Source organism: Electrona antarctica, assembly GCF_951216825.1.
Source record: "Electrona antarctica genome assembly, chromosome: 13".
NCBI classification, from domain to species: domain Eukaryota; kingdom Metazoa; phylum Chordata; class Actinopteri; order Myctophiformes; family Myctophidae; genus Electrona; species Electrona antarctica.
Window position 1 is genome coordinate 31,296,474 of NC_136794.1, and position 24,512 is coordinate 31,320,985.

The 24,512-nt window shown below is 42.7% G+C and overlaps 1 protein-coding gene across 5 annotated transcripts in view; it reads left to right on the top strand.

Annotated features, from left to right (window-relative positions):
* Window positions 1-21,029, top strand: part of thsd7ba (thrombospondin, type I, domain containing 7Ba) — a 376,466-nt gene extending 355,437 nt beyond the window's left edge. For 4 of the 5 annotated variants that reach the window (XM_079518802.1, XM_079518803.1, XM_079518801.1 and 1 more), the window contains exons 26-32: window positions 4,175-4,346; window positions 10,182-10,355; window positions 11,388-11,483; window positions 14,770-14,852; window positions 16,275-16,467; window positions 16,897-16,984; window positions 17,858-21,029. In XM_079518802.1, the coding sequence (XP_079374928.1) occupies window positions 4,175-4,346; window positions 10,182-10,355; window positions 11,388-11,483; window positions 14,770-14,852; window positions 16,275-16,467; window positions 16,897-16,984; window positions 17,858-17,939 (888 nt within the window). In that variant the 3' untranslated portion in view covers window positions 17,940-21,029. Of the gene's footprint in view, window positions 1-4,174; window positions 4,347-10,181; window positions 10,356-11,387; window positions 11,484-14,769; window positions 14,853-16,274; window positions 16,468-16,896; window positions 16,985-17,857 lie in introns of those variants that run through there. The other variant, XM_079518805.1, reaches the window with a different exon arrangement.
* Window positions 21,030-24,512: the final 3,483 nt, after the last annotated feature.

The window sequence follows — 24,512 nt, forward strand, 5'->3', positions numbered from 1 at the left end:
GGTTCTCAAAGTGGGGTCCCGAGACCCCCAGGGGTCCTCGGGAGGATTGCAGGGGGTGCCCAGTAAAAATTAGGTAATATGTATAGCATCACAATCATTTTAACCACTTTATCCATTTATACGTTAGCTATTTAAATTAACAGATCTGATAGCTCTACTATAGCTTGCCTTGTACATCTGCTATTTTTGCTATTATTGTTTTGACAGACTCTAGGGCCCTCATTTATCAAAATATGGGTGTACGCCGAAATTACCGCAATTTTCGGCATTTACGATTTGCGCCAACGTTTGAATTTGAACTTGAGCCAAGACAAAAACCACGTCTGGTCGGGAGCTGTCGTACGCTTTGTCCTCACCTTTTTTTCTGTCGTAGAACAGCGGAGCAGCATTGTTTGACCAGCTGAGAGGCTGTCACAGGCATCTAAACATATGTATTCACTCCTAAAATGTTAATATAAAAGTATATGTATGTAGTATGTATGTAGGCCTATATATGGGCTACATGTAAAAAAAAGAAAAAGAAAAGGAAAAAAGGAATAGGCCTACATCAACGATGTGTCTGTGTCATATGAAATTGGTAGGAGATTACCAACTTTACAAGCAGTTAAAATCGCGCAATTAAAACAATGTTGCAAGTTTAGATGCTTAAGCCATTTAAACAGTGTTTTGCATGAGCGCATGCCGGTGCCCCCCCCCCCCCCCCCCCCTCCTGGAATAGTTAACTGGATCGAGAGTGCATGCTGCTATAGTCAAGTCTACCAACCAACGGGTAGGCTATAGTGCAATCTACAGCCATGTCTTTCTCGAGTTACATCTCGTCGTTTTAAGGATAAACCCGACGTGTCGCTCGAATGCCAAATGTGCCGTGCCGGCGTGCCAGCGCAAAATTGGGGACCGCTGACCGCATCGGAGTTAGGTATAGGCTAAACCACCCAGCCAGGCTGCCAGCCCACCAGTGCCAGTGTGCCACATGAGGCTGGTTTAGGCTGCACATTTATTTAATTGTCAGTTGACAGCCCAGCCACTGCACCGACTACTGCGACTAGCGAGGTAATCTAAATAGATTGTCATAAACGTGCATGGTCACGGTGTCATGAACGGACCACAGTGATAGAGACAGACAGGACAGGAGAGGAGGAAAACAGCAGCGTGTGTGTGCGCCTATTTGTTATTTAATTCATTGTTCACATGCAGGTTCAGATTTTCGTTCACTAATATATTGTTGTAGGCTATATTAAATGAATAAATACTTTAATAATTTAATATAGGCTACAACTAACAACACACGGCAGGCGCGTAGCGCGGATCAAATGATTGACTGGGCAAATTAGCATGGGGGGGGGGGAGGTAGCGCATCCCCGGCCGATAGTGAAGTGTGAACTGTGAACGGTTTGGAGAACCATTTTAAAACAAAGGCGGCTTGCATGCTGTGGTTTACTAACCAGAAATTTGCATGCACAAGGCTCAAAGTTGGGCCAGCTCTAAACTGACTGGGCCACGGCCCGTATGTGCGTGTGTGTGTGGGCAGCAAGGCAAGCGAGGCGAGAGGAGAAACAGACAGGGTACTACAGCTACAGCTTTATTTAATTCATAAAGGTGTTCGTTCTTTATTTATTTAAGATAGGCTACAACAAACCAGTTGGACTTGCAAGTTGCGTGTGCGTGCGTGCGTCTGTGTGTGTATGAGAGGGGGGTGACTTTTTTATTGACTTTTTTCGTCATGTAACTATGGTTTCCAAGGTCGTACTGCAGTTGTTCATGTCGCAAAAACGAGGGCGAGGCTTGATTTCATAGGGCGTGCCAGATAGATTTCAGCCGTCACATTTATAAACGTCCGAACGAAATTAAGGAAGGATCAGCTGTCTGCGATCACTTTGTAAATGCCGACCCGACGTGGGTGTACTACGAAACCTACACTTGAATTTGGGGCAGATTTTACACTCAATTGATAAATGAGGGCCTAGGTTTGATGTTTACCTGGTATCCAAGTTACTAAATATTTATATACAGGTACTTATATATATTTTATTATTTTTTTAAATCACACCCGTGTGAAGTGAGGGGTGCTCTAATCATTGTGCATCATCATGACGTAACATGCCGATTTGCTCAGACATATATGAAGTAAATTCTCCATTCACTGTCGATGGGAATTTAACAAAAATACCGATTTGCTCAGATACATACTGTATGACGTAAATTCTCCATTCATTGTCAATGGCTTTTAATGTTTGTGTTAGGAAAAAGACCACTATAGCTGAATATAGGAGTGGCTCAAAAATAGGCTAAATGTTTCCTATATATTACCTTTAAGGAGAGCCTGAGAGCGATCCTCCTAACCTGCAGGCTATCAGATGCACACACATTTCTGATAGGAGAGAGATGTTGCATGGGAACAAACAACAAGCCAATATTCAAATATACCGAAATTGAATCACTTTTTGCGATTGACCTGATGCCAGGGAAAATTTCAGCACAAGCCGTTTCCAATATGCACACCTTGAACCTGATGTATATTGCAGTGAATCAATTTGCATACATAGTATATGTCCATATACACAACAGCCATGCTATGCAATATTTATAGTAAACATCCATAGTAATGTTGCTCTGGAGTTCACCTGTGTCCGTTACCCCAAGATCTACATTTTATTGCATCACACTGTGATGCGTGTACACACAATGTACATGCACACTATTAACATTAAATACTTGATCAGTCTGTTCAGTCTATATAAATGGAGCATTATACACTCTCAGAGTTACAGGCCCTTAAAGATCCAATGACCTCCGGTGGTCCCCGGTCCCCCAAGTTAAGAACCAGTGAAATAAAGCATATGATATCCACACAAACACACAGGTCTGTGGCAGGATGATCTGGTGGTCAGCCACTGGCAATCATAATTTTATTGTGGGCCCTCTGACATGGCCTACCTGCATCTCATTTTACAGCATAATTACAAAGGACTGCACCTTGTCTTGAAGCCAGGCAAGCTGATGATCTTCCTTGCCGTTTTGGACGCATACCAAGCAGTGTGATTAATTGAAATTATTTGGCAGTCAACCTCTGTTGGCTAATGAGTGTAAATGGATTAAAACTAAGCTACTTATTTGTATTCTTATTATACCTTGGCTGTTTTGATCTGCTTTGCCTATAGTGATGAGTAAAGTGGTGACTCAAACATACAGTACATACGACATAAATTACTTTCACATGTCTGCATTGCAGCATACAAAACAGCAGGAGGTGAGAAGGAAGGAGAGTGGCTTTTTAGCAGATGTTCTCTTGTGGCAGTTATTGTTGTGTTATCCTTGGATTAAGGCATAAATAACTGAATGTGTTAAAATGTCTTTCAACAGCCTAGCATAAAGTATATTGTACAATCCTATTCCTTGGTCTTTTTCTTTAGTAAACAATTTCCTACAGTAGCGATCACAAACTTCACAGGAGAGCAATTTCAAAGGGTGTGGAAATGCTGAATATCTTTATGTAAGGATACGGTACATGCGTAGCACGATCTGTTAATGAAACACTGTTTAATTTGCAGCTGAAGCATCAGCAAAACACTCTTTTGTATCATGTTCATCTCATCTCCCCACCTTGCTTCTGAAAAGGGTTTTAATTGAATGTTTTTCCAGCTCCATTGTTACTCCCCTGAGTCCATTCCCCACTGGCCAGCACATTAACAAAGGCCCAAGCTTGGCTCTGTTGTCACGGAGTTCGGACTTATTAATTGTGAATGTCACGTTTAAGTGCGTATGTGTCTTTGTTTTCCCCTTTATTGTGGAACTTTAATAGCATAGAGAGTTTCCCAAAGGACCCCCTTCCTCCTTTAAGAAAGTTATATAATATTGATCATTGTGGACGTAAACTGCATTAAGCTGAATAATATTATAACACCCACCTTTAGCTTTAAAAAAATATCCTTATCTTTATATACACTGAATTTAATATAATTTAATTGAATTCAATCTTAGCTCTGAAACAGTACATTCTATACTTGAAATATACCTGAAATATTTAAAATGGTTTTCAGCAATTTTTAAATGTCTAATGGATAGAGTTTTTATCTGTGGTCGGGAGACCTTTCGTACTGTTGTCTCACAGAAATGTGTGTATGTGTGTGTGTGTGTGTGTGTGTGTGTGTGTGTGTGTGTGTGTGTGTGTGCATAGGGAGCGGAATGTGGTGAGGGTCTTCGGAGGAGGAGCCTGTCCTGTGTGGCCCACTGGGGGGACTCGCCGGACACGGCCGTCCTCAAGCTGGTGGAGGACGAGCTGTGTGGAGACAGACTGAGCCGGCAGAGCCAACAAGAACTAGAACGACCCTGCTTCGTCCCCTGTCCCGGTAAGGAGAACACCTCTGTGTGTGTGAGTGTGTGAGTGTGTGAGTGAGTGAGTGAGTGAGTGTGTGAGTGTGTGCATGTGTGCGTCCGTGGGCACTGTTTGATCGATCGCTGTGAAACAGAACATATATACGCCCTGAGGCCAAGGAAGAATCTTTTGCCCAAATGTTTTCAGATAAACCTCTTATAGCAGTTTCAGCAAAACACATCTATTGATATTAACAGATGACAGATTTTGTCCAAACCTCATGCAAAGCCGTACACATTATCTCTCTCTCTGGTCATATTATAATCAAGACATATCTGCCAGATTTGATTGGCTACGATTGGCTTCCAAAGTTTGCAGGAATGGCTCCCGTTTTAAGCAAAATCAAACTTTGCACGTTTGATTCCCACTAGGCCAAGGAAGAAATGCCACCATACATTTTTCAAACCGGCCTCATGGTGACACTATAACAGGCCAATGCATGTTTTGGCCTCTTGAACTGTAGCTCATATAATCAAAATTTTGATTTTGTAGCTATTCATCACAACATACTTTTGGGCTTGAAGCCTTGGGTACCCATGCATTTTTAACCTGTGTACTAACTTGATCATATTCATTCCAATCACGGAAATTGCAAGAAAGAGGGGTTTAATGGGCTGAACTTGAAACGAGCTATCAAACACACTTGCTGAGGATTTGAATTACTATATTTATAAATGTTTTTTTTTTTTGTGGCTTTCGCCTTTATTTTATTTTTTTCATGGAGGGACAGACAGTAGGCTGACAGGAAATGGGGAGAGAGATGGGGGGAAGACATGCAGTAAAGGCCGTCGGGATCGGGAGTCGAACCCGCGGCACACTGCCAGACTGGATTACCAGCCAAGGTGCCTGGACCACTGAGCCATGGCCCAGGCCAATTACTATATTTATTCTCATTTCTTGGTGGCACTGATGATTTTCCTTTGGCGCTGGCTAAACATCTTTGTAAAACCCCTGGCTTCAGGGGCCCTACCTGATCATACTACAGCATCACACAAAAGTGTCAAAAATGGTAGATCTGCTAAATTTACTATTTTTGAATCCTGAAAAGTTTCCACCCTACAATTACTGAAATGCATGGCTTTCAGAACAGAAAGGATTGTGTGAACATCTTGTGCCTGTATTTAGACCAGGTGCTGGACATCAAGGCAGCAAGGCGAGAATGAAGGAGAAGGAGGAAAGAACTTACTTTATTTAAATGGAAAATGGCTTTTGCCATTTAAATAAAGTCATTGGAGCTCTATAACTAATGTGCGGATGTGTCTTCCATCTCCTTCATAGCTTTCAGCATACATATCATGAATTTGCCAATATCTCAATAGCGAGAAAAAAAAAGAAAGAAAGAAAAAAATACTTTATGAAGTACAAAATTCTATCAAAAGTATGAGTTCACGATGTAGATAAGTATAAAATTCTATCAAAAGTATGAGTTCACGATGTAGATACAGTAAGTGCATCAAAAATGCATGAAAACAATACCAAGTACGCTACCGCATGTCAACAAGGCTGCATTGTTCTTAAGCATGCAAAACTGAAAGCTTAAGCTTACTGTATACCCACTGTCCAAGAATGGCAGTTTACGCAAGCCATTCTTTAACCACTTCCCTATATACGTAGTTGACTGGGGTCATGGGATCTATCCATGGACCCCTAATGTCCTCCATCTACACCACTGTTTCCCAAACAGTGCGTCGGGACCCATTTGGGTTGCGTACCAATTTTTATGGATTGCAAATAATATCCCTTCATTTTTCATTTCCTGCATTTAGTTTTTAATTGTTATTATTTCAAAACATAAACAATAACATCACACATTTAATGATAACTGTGTAACCTTTAGCATATTATATTTATATATAAAAACTATTTAAGCCATCATTTCATATAAGCCACTGTACACACACTGTACACACACACACTGTAGCACAGTGGCAGCGGTGGCCGAACGGATTGCGGAGCGGTCTTGATACCGGAAGGTCGCCAGTTCGAATCAGCGGTCCGACACTTTAAAATTGCCACCGCTGAAGTGCCCTTGAACAAGGCATTGAACCACTACGATGAAATGTTCTATGAGCAGGGCCTGGCTGGAAACAAGTTCTTGAGCTTAGCCCAGATACCCTGGGTAAATATAGTAATAATTTCATTTCATTTCACACTGCAGGTGTGTTTCCCTGCAGGAAGACACATCCCTCTGGCTGTATTTTGGATTAGTTCCACTGTTTATGTTGACATTCATCCCTGTGCAAGGACGCCTCTGTTGAAGAAATTCCATAAATGAGAAGAGGAAAAGAAGTGGTGAAGAGAGCAGATCTACAAGCTCACAATGCAATACATGAGCTTGTATATCTGCTATTTTCACTGGTTTGTGCAGCGGGCTAAAACGTTTGGGTACGACTGCTCTCTAGTGTTTACACCACATCTCTCAGCCAAAAGGCAAAAAACAAAACCTATCAACGAGCTGTCGAGCTCACAGTGGGTCACAAATTCACAATGTTGTGAGCTTGTAGATCGTCTATTTTAGCCAAATGTTCACCTAGTATTATGACATGCCCAGAATAGGAGCGCTATAGCGTTCAATTAAGTGCTTAAAGAGGAAGGGAAAAACCCAACATCATTATCCTTTATCAACTAAAAGAATAAATTCCAGGCCCTGCGAGTTTCATTGGCGTTGCTCTTAGGGAGAGACGTTGTTTCAAGCCTTTTAACCATGAAGGATCGGGTGTCTGCTGGTCACTCTCTCTCTCTCTCTCTCTCTCTCTCTCTCTCTCTAGCCTCTGATCACGGGCGCCATTCATCATTCAAGCAGCCTTTGCTGTGTGCCTTGACTGTGGAGCAGAAGGGTGTGATTACAGTGGCCAAATGTGTGTGCGAGTGCGTGGAGGCAAGTGTGTGCCGCTGTGAGCATGTGTGGGTGTTTCAAAATGTGCTGTGTGGCTGGCTATGCAGGCACATGTGTGGTGTGGGGTGTGTGTGTGTGTGTGTGTGTGTGTGTGTGTGTGTGTGTGTGTGTGTGTGTGTGTGTGTGTGTGTGTGTGTGTGTGTGTGCGTGTGCGTGCGCGTGCGTGTGCGTGCGTGTGTGTGTGTGTGCACGTGCGTACGCGCACATATGTGGCATCCACATGTACATGACTGTTTGTGTGTGTTCGTGCATGCGAGTGGGTGTGTTTTGTGTGTGTGTGTGCGTTTCAACAGCCCCCCAGCAGCGCGGTGGGGACAGAACGCTGTGGAAGATGAAAGATAATGAGCTGCTTCAGTCCACAGATTGTCGCTAATGGCCGGTCAGGGCACAGAATCAAAGCGACGTGCCGGCTGAGGAGACTTGGCAGTGGGTGGAATTATCACTGTGAGATGTCCTCATCCAGGATTACTGGAGAAATTGATATTCGACCTTCAGCAAAGGAAGCCGTTCTATGTTATTTGGAGACATGCAGAGTAGATTGTGTGTCGCTACCGGAGGCAGAAATCAAACAAACCTTTCCTTTCCTTTAGAGAAGATATAATGTTCACTATTGCCTTTTACATTCACAGCGTGTGAGTTATGTTTGATTTATATAGCCGATCTGTAGTGTAAGCTATATGAGCTTAATACAGTATATCGGATATTTTCGGTGCGTGACACCCGTGCGCAACTAAGTACAACTCTAAAGTCTTTATAGGTTGTAGTGTATCATTTAAAGTATGGATTGGTGTATTGTTTTTGAATCCCCCTCGGCCTGTCTCGAGTCATTTTCCTTGGTGTTTGGTACATTATCTGCTGAGATGCGGGTCGAAGTGGCGTTCCGTTCAATAATATTTAAGTGATCCAGGCTCTAGCTGGGGCACCAATACAATTGTTCTGTAACAGTCCCATATTATTTAAAGGGGTATTTCACTTTACAATTTAGGCATTTAGCAGACACTCAATCCAGAGTGATTTACAGTAAGCAAGGTAAACACAAGGTAATACATCGAATGCATAGAAAAAGTCATATAGGATCATAGGTAAACCAAGAACCTATCATCAATCTAAACAGTGCAATATACAAATTATAACCTGTACATTGAAACTATACAAACTATAGGATCACAGGTCAGCAATTGAACCTGGCATCTGTCTGTATATCATGCTCAATTAGAAATGACTAGTCTTTGTCTTCAGATTGTGGTGGAAAATTGGGAGTGAGTCTGCAGATCTAATTGCAATGAGGAGTTTGTTCCACAGTTTGTGAGCCAAAAGGGAGAAGAGTATGTGGATTGTTGTCCCGGGTATTTTAGGAAAGGTTCTGACAGCCTCCCTGTTAGAACACTTTAAAACACTTTGGTATATTTTATCAGACAGGACCCCTTCCTATGTAAACCCGTTGTAACCTGTCTGGTGACAGATATTGTCCTTCTATGAAGTATGTATGAGGGGGCAGCAGTTGTGTCCATCAACCTGGCTATGCCTTCCGGCAGAGCATTTCCACACCGGAATAGCCTTCCACTACACACCAGCACAAACACACATTCCAGCTGTTATCACTTGGTATTGTTTTCATGCTTTTTTTTAATGCACTTTTCTTCATCGTGAACTCAAATTTGTTCAGTTTCTGAATAACTACAGTACTTTTTACCAGAATTTCAACAGCCGGTTGTGGCTATGCCAGCCAACTGAGCCAAGCAAATCCCATGCTGAAATTACTATGAAAAGGTTTAGCTATACAGCACCGAAGTCTGATATTACTGCCACTAGAGGTCGCTACTGTATTCCAAAGATGAACAAATCAGCGTAGCGGGCGATTTTACTCATATGGAATTTATGCACTTGACATCATCGTTCCAGGACGTTATGCGGGAACACGTATACTGTGGCAAAAAAACAACTTTCTGGCCTTGACAGCACATACATTCAAACAGAAAGGTCTGATCTGATCTGTATTAAACAACGTTAAACTCTCCAACATTGCAGCTGTACAGCAAGCTTGAATTATCCTCTTTTAATCAGCAGTTAAGTTTTTGTTTCATAAAAATCCACCATAGACTTGTTATGAGCTACTTTCTATCAAGAAATTCCATGCATTTGATTATTTTTCCAAGTGTCAGAGATTGGAAGCATGACTAATGACAAAAAATCTCCCATATCTGCTGGGCGAAGTACAACAATGTGCAAACACAGCAGCAAGATTCATGAGCTGCTGTGATAGAACAATATCAAATGGGACGCAACCACCTCAGACTACTAATCATTGTGTGTGAGTGTGATCTGCATCGAGTGACCTCGGTACATATGTAGAACTACAGTATATCTATTGGATATTCTGACTTTCAATTTGACATACATTTTGTTTTGATTGTACAGTTCCACATTTGCTTTGGCCACGTTTTCTCATGCCAATAAAGCCATTTGAATTTGGAAGCACTCGTTTTCAATAACGCAACGTCCTGCAGCCTCCTGCATTATGTTCCATTTAGAAACAGGAGGTACGCAGGACTGTTGAGTGATTTCCATGAATGTACACTTCCAAACTCCGAATGCTCCATGCTGCTCAATGTTTTTCCCAATGTTTTTGTGTCCCAATGGAAAAGTGATGCATGTGCATACTTTATTTAGCCAAAGTAAGACTTTTTTTTTCATCCAAACGCAGAAGTTATAAAATGTAACTCAATGTCATAAATGACACAAAAATCATTATAGCTCACAATGTGTCACGTCACAATGTGTTGTGAGCTTGAATATAGGGCTTAAGTGGTTAAAGTGTTTTAGGGTTGAATTTCCGGGTGAGGGATTTTGCAGAAGTAAAATGCAATTGTTATTGATCCATGCCTGACCTATCAGAGATGCTGTTTCTTTCAGGAGACTGTCATTTGACAGAGTGGTCCTTTTGGAGCTCGTGTCAGCTCACCTGTCTGGAGGGACGCAGCTTTGAGAGCACGGGTCGCCAGGCGCGCTCCAGGGCTGTGGTCATCCAGGTTCTGGAGAACCAGGACGGCTGCCCACAGCAGGTCTTTGAGACCCGGCCCTGCAAAGGTACTGAGGACAAACCCAGCTCTCTATAGGAACTATGACTTGGACTTGAGTTTTGATTATTGAGTTTATTAGGATCACCATTAGCTGTTGCGTAACAGCAGTTAATTTTCCTGGGGTCCACACATAACATTAAAAACACAACATGAACCAAGACATTTACAAGACATTGACAAAATTTGACAAAGTCAATATTCTTTAATTTAGACAATATGTTCCCTATTACTGAACCTCCATTTCCTCAGTTCCCAGAAATAGTTTTTGTGCGTATGTTTTAGTAGGATTAACATACTCTAACTCTGCCATGCAGATGGCCGGGTAAAAAATAACATGTTACTGTATTTACCCAAAACAATAGTGTAGCTTTATTTACTGCTATAATAGCTATAATAGCTTGCCCAAAATAGGGACGCCAGGCTAAAAGTGGTTGATCACTTACACTTACAGTAGTACAGTATACTGTATCTACTGTAGAGTCCATATTTATTGACTGACACACAAGACACAGGGACAAAACAAGGGATTGCATGGTGCAAGCCAGGACAAGCCATGGAAGGGCATAGATATCCCCCTACATTCAAGAATATAAAACAGTGGAATCCTTTTTATCTGAAGAAAACGGGCTTAAAGTGTCTCTGACCATTGTCCTGCTGAAAATAAATCTCCCCCTCTTAGCTGCCCACCGGGGAAAGTGAGATCTCCTTTTTTATATATATAAAAAAAATAACAATAATATATATATATATATAATCTCTCCCTTGGTGCATTTCTACCCGTTTGCTCTCATCTTGTTTCCCGCAGAATGCCTTTGTCTCGTAATAGCAGCGTCCTGCTTTGCTGCCCAGCGGAAAATGAGCTCCTTTAGTTTCACCACAGTCCAGAATCTTGCCTTTTTTCCCTCATAATGTGCGAGCCGGCAAGTGCTGTGAGAGAGGTGGTGGTGGCTAATGCTCAGGAAAGCCTGAAGTCACGCCTGGGTGCCCAGCACCAACTCCTAATGAGCTCTGCTTGCCTTGGTTGCATGTTGTTATCCAGGGGGGAAATGCCACAGCTACCAGTGGAGGACGGGCGGATGGACTGACAATGAAAGAGTGGTGTGGTGTCAACGCTCGGATGGTGTCAATGTCACAGGTGAGGCGGCGGAAAGTCTGTGTGTGTGTGTGTGTGTGTGTGTGTGTGTGTGTGTGTGTGTGTGTGTGTGTGTGTGTGTGTGTGTGTGTGTGTGTGTGTGTGTGTGTGTGTGTGTGTGTGTGTGTGTGTGTGTGTGTGTGTGTGTGTGTGTGTGGACGGTGTATACTACTGTGTAGCCTATCGTTGCTGTCACGTGGAAGCCTTGTTTGTCCTAAACTGTTACTTTTCACAGAATGTAAAAAGGAACCTCTGTCCTAATGGATCCAATGTTATTATCTAGTCACAAGCTCTTGTTAATACTTCAATCAGACATGACCATTTGCAGACTCATACACTTATTACTGTACTTCCTATACATGATCATCATAAACAGGAACCTCTGAACTCCATAATGTTTTTATAAATACGCATCTGTTTAATTGGTATTTTTATATTATGAAAGAATCAACGTGAAGATCAGCTAAATCAATTAGTCTAATTAACCACTTAAAGCGGCACTATGTACAGTAACATGTTTCATGAATAAAATGTCCAATCTGTATGGTAGAGTATGCAAATACAATATTTATAGCGTTTGGATATGGAGTGGTCTCCCTGCATTGAGACATTTAGATTGTGTCAAAGGTCATGTCTTTTGACCTGATGGTCAAGATTTAATAAGGGCCTTTCTCGGCCCCACCCAAGGGGCCAGTGAGGCTATTCAACGTTGAAGCTCTCATCCCTAGTGGTAGGAGGAGGGACTACAGGCGGACCCGTGGATTCATGACCGGGAAACCCCGTGCAGCTGGGCTTTAACATTGAGCGCTCGGTTGCACTTCCGCATTTGACCACCAAAATTTGGTGGTCAAAATGCGGAAGTAGACGTTCTGAGACGGTACTTCCGGCAGTCTTCCGGGTGCTTCAAAACGCCACTGAGCAACTTCCACTGACATGAATAGCTGGGGGGGCGGAGCTTCGCGCCAGTTCAGTCTCTATCCTTTTATATACTCTATGGCCCCACCCCTCTCCCACTGTTTATATTGTGTTTAGTTTCCAAGATGGCCGCAGCACCAGGAGGGGGTGGGGCGGAGGTGAGCGGGCGGGGTCGACATATGTCTGTGTCTGGCACCTGACTTGTGTCTGAACACAGCTTTGATGGATGTGTTCTGCCCCCCTCCCCCCCATCAAACAAAATGTTTGGTCAAACCATATGGGTTTCCATTGGAAATGCATTGGAGCGGCCATTAAACACAGACACAAGACAGACACAAGACAGGTGTCTTGAATGTGTGAACGCAGCCCAGTAAGGGCATATGTCAACCCCACCCGCTCACCTCCGTCCCATCCCCTCCTGGTGCTGTGGCCATCTTGGAAACTAAACACAATATAAACAATTGGAGAGGGGTGGGGCCGAGAAAGGCCCTTATTTATACCCTGAGTAAGCGGGCAGGCTCTATTAGCTCAATGGTAAAATTGTTAGCACTTGGGCAGGAAACCAGGTTCAAATCCGGAGTAGAAGAAGAAAGTTACATAGTGCAGCTTTAAGCCCACATAGGTGCACTTTGTGAGATTGTAGATCTGCCATTTGCGGTATTTTAGAAAATTGATTATCAATTTAATTGAATAGAATATTATTTATTATAATTGATTAGTTTGATGTAGATGCAACCCAAGATTCTCTCCAATCTATGTCTCTCTCTCTCTGTTCCATCATATGTCTATCTCTCTCTGTTCCATCATATGTCTCTCTCTTCTCTCTCTCTGTTCCATCTCTCTCTCTCTGTTCCATGATGTCTCTCTCTTATCTCTCTGTGTTTTCATCTTATGTCTCTCTCTCTATGTTCCATCCTATGTCTCTCTCTCTGTTCCATCATATGTCTCTCTCTCTATGTTCCATCATATGTCTCTCTCTCTCTGTTCCATGATGTCTCTCTCTTCTCTCTCTCTGTTCCATCTCTCTCTCTCTGTTCCATGATGTCTCTCTCTTCTCTCTCTCTGTTCCATCCTGTCTCTCTCTCTCTGTTCCATGATGTATCTCTCTTCTCTCTCTCTGTTCCATCCTGTCTCTCTCTCTCTGTTCCATGATGTCTCTCTCTTCTCTCTCTCTGTTCCATCCTGTCTCTCTCTCTCTGTTCCATGATGTCTCTCTCTTCTCTCTCTGTGTTTTCATCTTATGTCGCTCTACCTCTCTTCTGTTCCATCCCATGTCTGTCTCTCTCTCTGTTCCATGTCTGTCTCTCTCTCTGTTCCATGTCTGTCTCTCTCTCTGTTCCATCTCTCTCTCTGTTCCATGTCTGTCTCTCTCTTCTCTCTCTGTGTTTTCATCTTATGTCGCTCTACCTCTCTTCTGTTCCATCCCATGTCTGTCTCTCTCTCTGTTCCATGTCTGTCTCTCTCTGTTCCATGTCTGTCTCTCTCTCTGTTCCATCCCATGTCTGTCTCTCTCTCTGTTCCATCCCATCTCTGTCTCTCTCTCTCTGTTCCATCCCATCTCTCTCTCTCTCTCTCTCTCTCTCTCTCTCTCTCTCTCTGAGAGAGTTGGAGGGATAGGGAGGGGTAGAGGACTGATAACTCTGCTACAGTGTCGTAGTTGAATTTACCACCTTCTCATTTGATTTGCCCATTTCTGGCCGCAGCATCCATTGATCCCCCCCCAGCCCCTCCCCCCATAACTAATCAATGAGCCAGAGTCTCTGCAGACTAGTGCAGAGAGGCTTTCAATCCATATATATATAATGACACATTTGTATTTGGGGTAAATGAAGCGAAATGGAGAAACGGGACAGAGGTAGTTGCGGAGTGGGATGGGAGAAGTTGTTGTGCTGTAAATATCAGGTAAATTATCACCGCAATGAAGTGTCTTTGGCAAATACAGCCTTCGCTACACGACCGAGAATAGCGCCCAACGAGTCACATCCATGACACACTGTGAGCTTATAGATCTGCTATTCTTTTATTTTTTTGGTTTTGCGATGCCTTCGTATACAACGGAGCATAAATCAGGCATCAGTCGGCGTAATCTCTCCCGCTCGCACAGGAGCCGAGTGCCCCCGGGGGCATTACTCTTTAATATTTTGACATGTAATTTTCCACGTTGGGATTACAATGTTCGCAAATTGATCAGAGAGCCCGATAGGCATACGAGTCCATTAATCAAGCGCGACACCGCATTTGTTTTGGTGATCAATGGCTTAAAGGTACAAGTGGTATATGAAACCTTTGTGTGTGTGTGTGTGTGTGTGTGTGTGTGTGTGTGTGTGTGTGTGTGTGTGTGTGTGTGTGTGTGTGTGCGTGTGCGTGCTGTCAGGGGGCTGCTTCCCACAGAACAGGCCGACCACAGTCAGACATTGCCTTCCACCGTGCACTAAACCCTTCTCCCACTGCACACCGGTAAGAGCCTGACCACGGGGAAGCACTTAAGCCCGAGTTATACTTGGCTGCACATCGTGTTGCATATCGAAAACAGCCGATATGCAAGCTCGCATCGAGTCACAGTGCGACAAGGTGTGAGCTTGTATACCGGCTGCTTTTGACTGTTTACGACTTTCAGAAACTCTTTATTTATATTATTTATTCATTATGTCCACGTTTGTATTGTTGGTTGTTATCCAAACTGTATACTATGTTTCAAAATACCATATAACCTGAACTGACAGATGGTGCCTGCGGCCCGCAGCTACTGCAGATGTTTGTGTTTCATCATGATGCTGACATTTAGGCTGCTAATATCCTTTTAATAACTATTATCATGGCATTCCGTTTAGCCTACCCTCTTCCGTTTAATATTATACCAAGTCTTTTTTTCTGTTCATCTGATGGTGTTTTGATGAAAGCAATATGACACATTTCTTGGCACATTAAATGATAATGTAATGTAATGTAACATATTGCTCTTAATTCAAAGAAATATGTAATATTTCATGAAAGTAACTTCCCCAAATCTGCTGTTGGCCACTGACTCTGGCTCCTAAACAACACAATTAATGGTTGAAATGTGCAGTGGCTTGGACTGCAAAGAAGTGACCAACATGCTTGGCTAAAACATGAACGTGTACTGCCCCTTACAGTGCCCCCTGTGTAACTGCAATTAAAATGCACTATACTTGATTTCTCCTGGGTATATTTAACCAATTGAACTCTAGCGTCCGTATTCCGGGCATGTCATTATTGACAAACAGTCAGTGACAAGAGCAGATCGAGCTTGTAGCTCAGCTATTTTCAGGAGAATAGATTTGGTGGAGGAAAAAAGGAGTGGGCCAAGGTTAGACCCCAGGGGGACCCCAGTCAATGGAGTATATAGGGTTTAAGGGCTTAAAAGATCTTCAAATGTCATTTTAGCAGCATGTGAAACACAATCCCTCTCTGTTTTGATTTTGATGTTTATGGTGTTTACTAGAAGTCAGATGGGCTGGGGGAATGAAACAACAGTGTAATAACACACCATGGCTGACGGTGCATGATGAAATGGAGTTATGGATTGGTACGCCGTTTGGTTGATGTTTTACACAGAGCACATTATGGTCCCATTAGTTCATACATTTGCTACCGTTCCGGGTCCCAGCGGGAATCAAACGATGTAAGTGATGTGCATCGGTGTGTTCCCCAGCCACTGAGCCGAGCACTTTTTAAAAGGCCTTGGCTTTCAGATAAATCAAAAGTGTCTCTTAAAACAGTACAATCTCCGTGAAGGAGTGGCTCCCCATACATCACAGACACACTGTATCGACAGCGTTTTGTGGCTATGGGAAAGTAATGATCACGCCCATCGATCCACGCCGGTCCTAAATGAGGTTCCCCCCCCCCCCTGTGCAGAATGGAGTGTGTGGGTGTGAGAAGGGTTACACTGAAGTGATGACCACGCATGGCTTCCTGGACTACTGCACCAGAACCCCGGGGGCCGACAACAAGAAAGCCGACGTGAAGACCAACTCCGGCAGGTTGAGACCGCGGCCGCCACCGGCGCAGGACTACTTCAGCGAGTGGAGCCTGCGGCCCGTCGGCCCAGGTACCAGCCTGATTCATACTGGCTTGGATCGGCTTGTGGCCAACTGTAGTTTGTGCAACCAAGTATCACTTACAAAAACATGCAGCACACACACTCTCTTATGTTTTCCAGACATGCATAACCACCTGATATGCTGATGTTTTTTGAAAGTTTCAGAAAATTAGAAGAAGTTAAAACTTTTTTGGACTGTTTATGGCCTCAAGTTATGATCTTGTGAAACATATAATAAATGTTGGAGTACCTCCAAACAATGGCCTTATCCCCCCAACCCACCCTGTGATCTTTGGGCATAATGCAGAGGATGTTGGGACACGGGGAACGTTCTTAAAGAAGCTTTTCCTATCACGCTTGTCGCTCACAGCAGAGATCTCTACAGCAATATGAGCGTGTAACCAATTTGTATAACCCCCTGCTTTTCTAATTACACAGACGGAAGACTGAAGCTGTGGGTTTACGCCGTGACTGCAGTTGGATTCATCTTAATATTATTCATTATTGCACTATCATTCCTGGTCTGGTATGTATAGATCACTGCCTCAAATGTTTTCTTACTGTGTGCAACCATCACCCAAACTACAACCCATAATAATAGTCAGAATTATTATCAGAACTTTATTGTCACATCACAGGTTTGCCGGTGATAAGAAGTGTTTGAAATGATAATAAACTCTATAGCACTTTTTCAAACTAATTACAAAGTGCTTTACAATCACAGCACACTGCATAAAGGGACAAAACAATTGCAAGCCAAGAAACTGTAAAAGAATATGCGAGAAACATAATTAAAGAACGGAAAAAGGTGAGAACACAAACACATTCTGTAATGACGTATAGTAAAAACTGTCAAATGTGCAATTGAAATGTGCAAAAGAATAATAATTTGAAACGACCATAAGGGCCCTGCCTAAGGATCTCTGAGGCTGTACTCTTTCCTCATACTGTATGTATGTGGTAGACCGATCGAGCCCTGTCTTACAATCACCCATGCACAAAATGATGAGGCAACCACAAGGCACCAATCTGTGCACCAGGAGCAATTAGGGTTTCAGCGTCTTCCTCAAGAACACTTCGGCACTAACTCTGGGGGAGCCTGGGATGGAGCTGGGAACCTTCCCAAGTGGCCACTCTACCCCTGAGTCACTGCCGAATAAAACGCAGATGTCCTGTATCAGAACAGCCTGGGCAAACATTGAGAGAACAGCAGAGGACATTGTCTTCCATCTATTGGAACCAATATAACCCTTTCAAGTGACGACTGACAGTGTGATATTTTGTCTGCTGCAGCTGCATCAGATAATGGAATTATTTGTCATTCTACAGTACAGTATGTGACACAGTCACAGAGTCATTCATGTTGTCTTTGCTTTTGTCTCGTTTTTGTCTCTTCCAGCAAGCCACCCAAAACATCAAAGATGTCCACACCACCACAGAAACCTATGACCCTTGCCTACGACGGTGATGCGGATATGTAACCGCGCTCCTATACACCTCTCTAGGACACTCTTGTCGTTACAGACTTTTATCTGTGCTTTCAGAATGTTAGCGACCACAATGCCCTTCAGATCCCACCACATGGTGGCCCATTTGAGCTAGCTAGCTGAACGCTAGCTGTAGTTCCAATGGTGCCACAATGAAAGGTGGGACATATCGTATGGAGCAGAATAGCCCAAAAGACTGGCCGAGGGCAACCTTTCCTTACGGACAAACAGGACATAAAGGTGTTGTGACGTTAATCTGGTCATTTAAAACGAATGGATTTCGTGTGACCAGATTGCTGAATTGCTTGTGGTGTGAAGACTCTGTAACAGTACTGTATACAAACCGCCAAACATCAACCCTCCTCGGGAAAGCTGTTGTGATGCAGAGACTAATGTGGATCCTCAGGTGCTGGTTATGGAGTTTTTGTGCCAAGAATCAGAGAGGCCATCATGTAATTTGTCCCTTGTAAAACACAAGACAAATATTTTGGGTGAACAGCCACAGTAGATTGTGATATTCAAAGTTGGACCAATGGGACATTTAATTTGTAGGACGTTTCTTCTGTATACTGGACTTTTGTAGGAAACGCCATACATCTTTGAGTAAATGAACAGCTGTTATTTTTATTAGTATTTATTATTATTAAAGTCTTTATGCACTACATTAGTGCTGATTCATTCTTGTTTTTCCTTTCAAACAACTTTTCTAGTGTTTTCATTGTAATGCAAGTTATTGCTGTGAAATAGTGTTTTCTGTTGATGATGCCATACTGTATGATGTGTTTGGACTTTGAACAGTGATACCAAAAGCAGGCTTGCCTTGTTTGTTTGTTTGATTATACAATAACGCTATAATTCCCCCTATGGTTCTGCTGAGAGGCTCGGGCCACAGAACAAATTAGTAGAAAACAACATCAGAGAATAATATAAATAATCATTTAAAAATCACATTGCTCATCATTATGACAATTCAGAAATTGATCTATTGTACACAATGAAAGGACAGAATAAAGACAGGCACAGAATACGGCTCATGAATGCGTTATTACCAGATACGCCAGTGTTGTGCCAAGGACCGCCCATACCTACTTCTGATTGGTTGAAATAAAGCGGAACAAGAGGCCCCGCTGAGTGAGTTTACGCGAGTCGCCGTGCCGAACGTTGCAAAGTCCGCTTTAGGTCGACTCGAGTTACGTTCCGGGAGGGACAGAGTCATGTCTTGGGGTTATTGTTATTGTATTCGACACAACTGCCGATCAAAGTGACTACTGGCCAATCACATGTTTATTTGACCGACTTACCCCAGGACTCTATACCTGGTCAGCTCCTTTTTCCCCCTTTACACCAAATCTCTGATCTACAATTCCACAAGCTCAAGTGCTGTGAGCTCGTAGACTGGCTATTTTGGCCGAATGTTTGCCTCAGAATATAGGGACGCTGGGGTTAACCAATTAAACCCTCGTGGACTTGAGTTGCAAGTTGCAACTGTACTTGGACCGCTTTTTCCCCCACATTTCCTCGCCCACAAGCTCACAAGCTCTTAGTGAGTTGTGAGCTTGTATATTGGCTATTTTTCTGGCTAATGTTACCCCATAATATACTGTATGCTGTGGGTCAAGTGGTTATTAATGATGATCATGACCATGTAATGATGATCATTGTACTGTACCCTGTTGTCCACTTTCAGAGCCGAAATGGAACACAGCAACGACCAACTTTAATTTGCTATTTGATGCTGTGGTGGGTACACAATTTCATTGAAGTGCATTATCTTTTCTTTTATAAAGGAGTAAATCATGATTACCATAATGCCAGTAATTTATTTGTTTTTGTTTGGGTGTTTCTTTTATTATCATTCTTTATTTCTTCTGCTTTTCACCTCATATTGTTTACAAAAGTAAAATGTCTAGTCTGCCCATTTCACGGCTTGCCTTTTATTTATGTATTTATGATCTTTGGAGTGGAACAGACTGTGGATTCTGAAGAGTAGAGCTAATTAAGACAAACTCAACAAAAGTGCTTTCGATATAAATGGGTGTAAATCAAGGTTTTGTTTTTGCAAGTCATCCATCATAAAGTCATTGATGAAAGTTATGTACTATTCAGATGACACAGAAGGATTGACAAATCTGGCTCAAGCTCAAAGACGGTTATTGTTCAGAAAGCAATTTTTGTTGATTTCCTTTCTGAACATGTCATCCTTAAAGCATTGGATCTGTAGCTAAATCTGTGACCTGACCTCACACGTGCCTCCCAGAATGGTGGTGGGACGGAACCTATTTCCCAACACCGCAAATTTGAAGCTAGGCCTACCTGTTATTGTGGTTGTCTGAAATAATAATGGGGTGATAAAATGATATTACCGTGTGAAACAACTTAAAGTTGTTTTTTGACAGCCTGTGCAAAATTTTACAGGGAAATGCATTATCCGATCTGCTGCTGATCAAGTCCCGAGGTCACCTCCTAGTGCATACGAGTGCATTATTCCCTATTCACCCCATAGAATAGAAATGAGCGTGTGCTGTTTTCCTTTCAATTTGCGTTGTCCGCAAATCAATGATTTGGCCTTGTGAGAATTTAATTGATTATGAATGTCTTTTTAGTTTTTACTAACAACTTTATAAAGGTAATGGTTGTTAGGAGTGCTGGTTGTTACTTGTTGTAATAACTCTGTTTCAACAGCCAACTGTATTGTATGCATGCTTGATCTGTTTTGGCAGAACGTGCTCCAAGTGTCCTTGCATTCATATACTATTTTATTCAAAGTTGCCAAAATGACCGAGGTTTAAAGGCAAAGTTTCCACTGATATTTGGCTCATCCAAGGGAAAAAATTAAGGAAAATTGGTACTAATAAATTGTGTGATTATCGACTAACAAACAAACATCTGCCAACTTTTACATTCTCAGATAGGGTGCAGCCAAACGGCTATCAGTGACCTTCAGAGCAGTCAGACTTGCCTTTGTTGTTTTGATGGCTCTATTGGGTTATGACATAACAAATCCTGATAGTAGCTACAGTATGTTAGCTAATTATTTCCAGTAATACCATGCCATTTGTGTTACTATTGTGTGTACATGGAGAGTTGGACAAAAATGCAAATAAATTGTGGTACTCTGTGTGGAAAATAATACACCACATTTTTCTCATTTCTTCTTTTTACCCCCCACATTATACTAAGAGTTGTGGAGCCAAAGTAAAGTTCAAATACACATCCTATTGCAGACAGAATGGACTTGTTTAACCCTCTTTCTTTCTTTGTGTGCTTAGCATGATGATCTCCATTGACTCCTTTCCTCTTTTGCCTTGATTAATTAGAATGACTGAGCAGAATCAGAGAGAGAAGGCAGGTTATATAAGCAGCTGATGATGATAAGATTCTTGCCATTATCAAGTCAGATCCCACCCTGATGTGATAGTAGCCGGAACATTTTGGGAGAAAGGGAAGAAGGTACTGTATACACTATACAGCGCTTTAATCTTTTGTCTAATCTAATTCATTTATTTAAAACTGTCACTTTAATTTAAGAGCAGGGTGAATTAAAATGGTTGTGTCAAGGCCAACCGATGTGCAGCGAAGAAAGGCGGGACAGTGCTGTCATGTTCAATTCATCTCACTTTCCTTCCTCAGCCAGTGGAAGAAAGAAATGAAGTAACTACGTCTACATGTACTCAAGTACTGTACTTAAGTTAAAAAATCACACCCGTGTAAACTGAGTGGTGAAAGGTCTTATATAGTCTGATCAGCTATGTCAGTGACGTCACACACTAACCATAGTAACCATGCTCACCTTTGCACGGACAGGTACAGGTACACAAACATACAGACAAAGCTGGTTATTGGAGTGGTTTGCACCACTCAAAAAATAAAATAAAATGTTCTATACTTACTTCAACTCCACTACATCTCAGAGACAAATATTGTAATTTTTTACTCCACTACAATTATTTGAAAACTTTAGTTACTAGTTACTTAAACATACCACTTCAGCCCTATTTAAACTTGGCCATTTGAAAACAACTGATCTACAAGCTCTGTGTGCTTGTAGATCTGCTGTTTTTTGAGGGGCGCTAGCCCCTCCTATGTACAGGTTTAATGTTTGTCTTTCCTAGACTAATCTGAGTTCCCGGAAGTTTTATTTTTCGCCACTAGGGGGGCGAGATTCCTAGACAAACGTTAAAAACGCCATTGACAATGGACAGAGTTTAATATTTGTTTTGTCACTAACACGAACATTAAATGCCATGAACAGAGTTTAATGTTTGTTTTGTCTGTCACTGAGCAAATCGGCATACGATGATATGTTATGATATCGCAATGTTGTAAGATGATAAGGTATGGGTATGTTGGTAAAGCCCCCCTCACTTCACACGGGTGTGTTTTTTTAAATAGATTTTACACATATTATGTAAAATGCGACATTCAGCATAATGCATTTAGGCCTATACTTTTACTTTTGGTAGCCTACTCTCTATAAGTATATTTTGATACCAATAAGTTTGCGCTTTTACTCAAGTAAATGTTGCATTTTTACTCAAGTACTTTTTGATGGTTTCTACTTCATGGTATTGATACTTTTACTTAATTACTCCACCACTAACTGGCATAATGGTAGTTGTCTATGAGGGCCTGGGTATGGTACGGTTTAGAGATGACTGGGTTGCCTTTTAATCATGATTTATATTACCGCCAGCTAAATCACTTTAATAAAGTTTAATATAGTTTGGCTTATTTTAGAGCCGAGCGGAAGCTGTAATGAATATTTAGAGGATAGAGATTGAACAGGCTGGGACCACATGGCTCATTCATCACTCTTGAGCAAGTGTGTGTGTGTGTGTGTGTGTGGGGGGGGGGGGGGGGGGTTTAACCTATTAATCTCTATTTGACTGTTTTTCACTTTTAAATGGGTTCAAATTGGAGAATCTCCAGTGTTATATGGATACCTGGCTATCCAGAGAGGTAGTCACGGAGAGAGAGAGAGGTAGGGGTGGGATGAGGGGACCCGAGAGAGAAAGGGGGAGAGAGAAGGGTGAGAGCAGGGGCGGCAGGTTCCTATAACGGCAGTGGGTGCCCCCCGCCCCGCCTCCCTGCCGCAGCGGGGGAAAAAAACATTTTTTTGGTACTTTATAATTTACAGTTTGCTAATAAATACAGTGGTGCGCGCTTTCAGTTCACAACAATTAACGAACACATTCAATTGTTTCAGCATCTTGTTTCAACATTTCAGCATGATCAACAGTAAATAATTAAATTGTTTCAGCCATAAGCGGCGGGTGGATTTTACCTTTAGCTAGGTGGGACGACGACGACGCAGATTTATTTATTTCCCCCAGATGGTCTAACAATGTCATGATTTGACCAATTTATTACCAATCTCGTACACCATTGCTCACGAAAGCAAGATCCTTGACCCAATTACAGCCACTGCATCTTACCTTTTAAAGTAAAAGTAGTCTGAGGAAAAGGAACAGTTCTGTTCCCCGGACATTGTTTTGGGATATTTTGGCTGAGATGCAGCTCTGTTTGTCAAGTCTCAAGTCATGGCTCTTTACAGACGGGCCGACGGTACACAGACAGCAGCCTCTCCGCTGACTGTGTTAGTGTTGTGTTGCTGCAGGAGACGGAGTGTGAATGAACCGTGCGGTCACTGGAACAAAGCCACCGTATTAGCATTTGAATACCTGTTCTGTGAACACCGTAAAGGTGTGTGGCTGTGCCTACGTGACAAAATGACCAGGGGGAGGGGATCTTCAACTTAATCTCAGTGGGTGCTATTTGGCTTATTATTTTTTCAGTGGGCGCCCAAGCCCTCAGGCACTCCCAAAGTTGACGCCGCTGGGTGAGAGAAAGGGAGCACAAGACTGAAATGAAACTTCAATGTGTGTTTTTTTTGAGTGGTGCAACCACTCCCTTACGGAGCTATGTGTGTGGGTGGCTGCCTGGCTGGGTAGCTGGGTAGCTGGCTGGCTGGCTGGCTGGGAGCGTCTGAGCACGAAAACAGCATGGTTGTTTTTCCCCACCTGTGCGCAACCTAACACACACACAAACACACGTGCACAAATTAAATATTAAATGTATATATGATGATTTCGGGTGTGCCAGTACAGTACAGTACAGTACAGTGACAGTACAGTACAGTAGGGACCCCCACACGGTAACTCTGTCATTTCTCAACCGTTTCGGACACGGGCGGCTCGCCGGAACCGGGCCGGCACCCTGGGTGCATTCCTGTGGGTCTGGAACGCCCCCCCCCCCCTCCCACACACACACACACACACACACACACACACACACAAGGAGTTGCACCACTCACTTCACACGGGTGTGATTTTTTACTGTCTGTCTGTCTGTCTGTCTGTCTGTCTGTGTCATTGAACTACACAGAAGGTCTATCTGTCACTCTGTCTGTGTCATTGAACTACACAGAAGGTCTATCTGTCACTCTGTCTGTGTCATTGAACTACACAGAAGGTCTGTCTGTCTGTCTGTCTGTCTGTCAGACAGTCTACACTACAGCAGTTGATTGCCTGGCCATAGATCCCATCACCCCGCCCACTCTGTGTCACA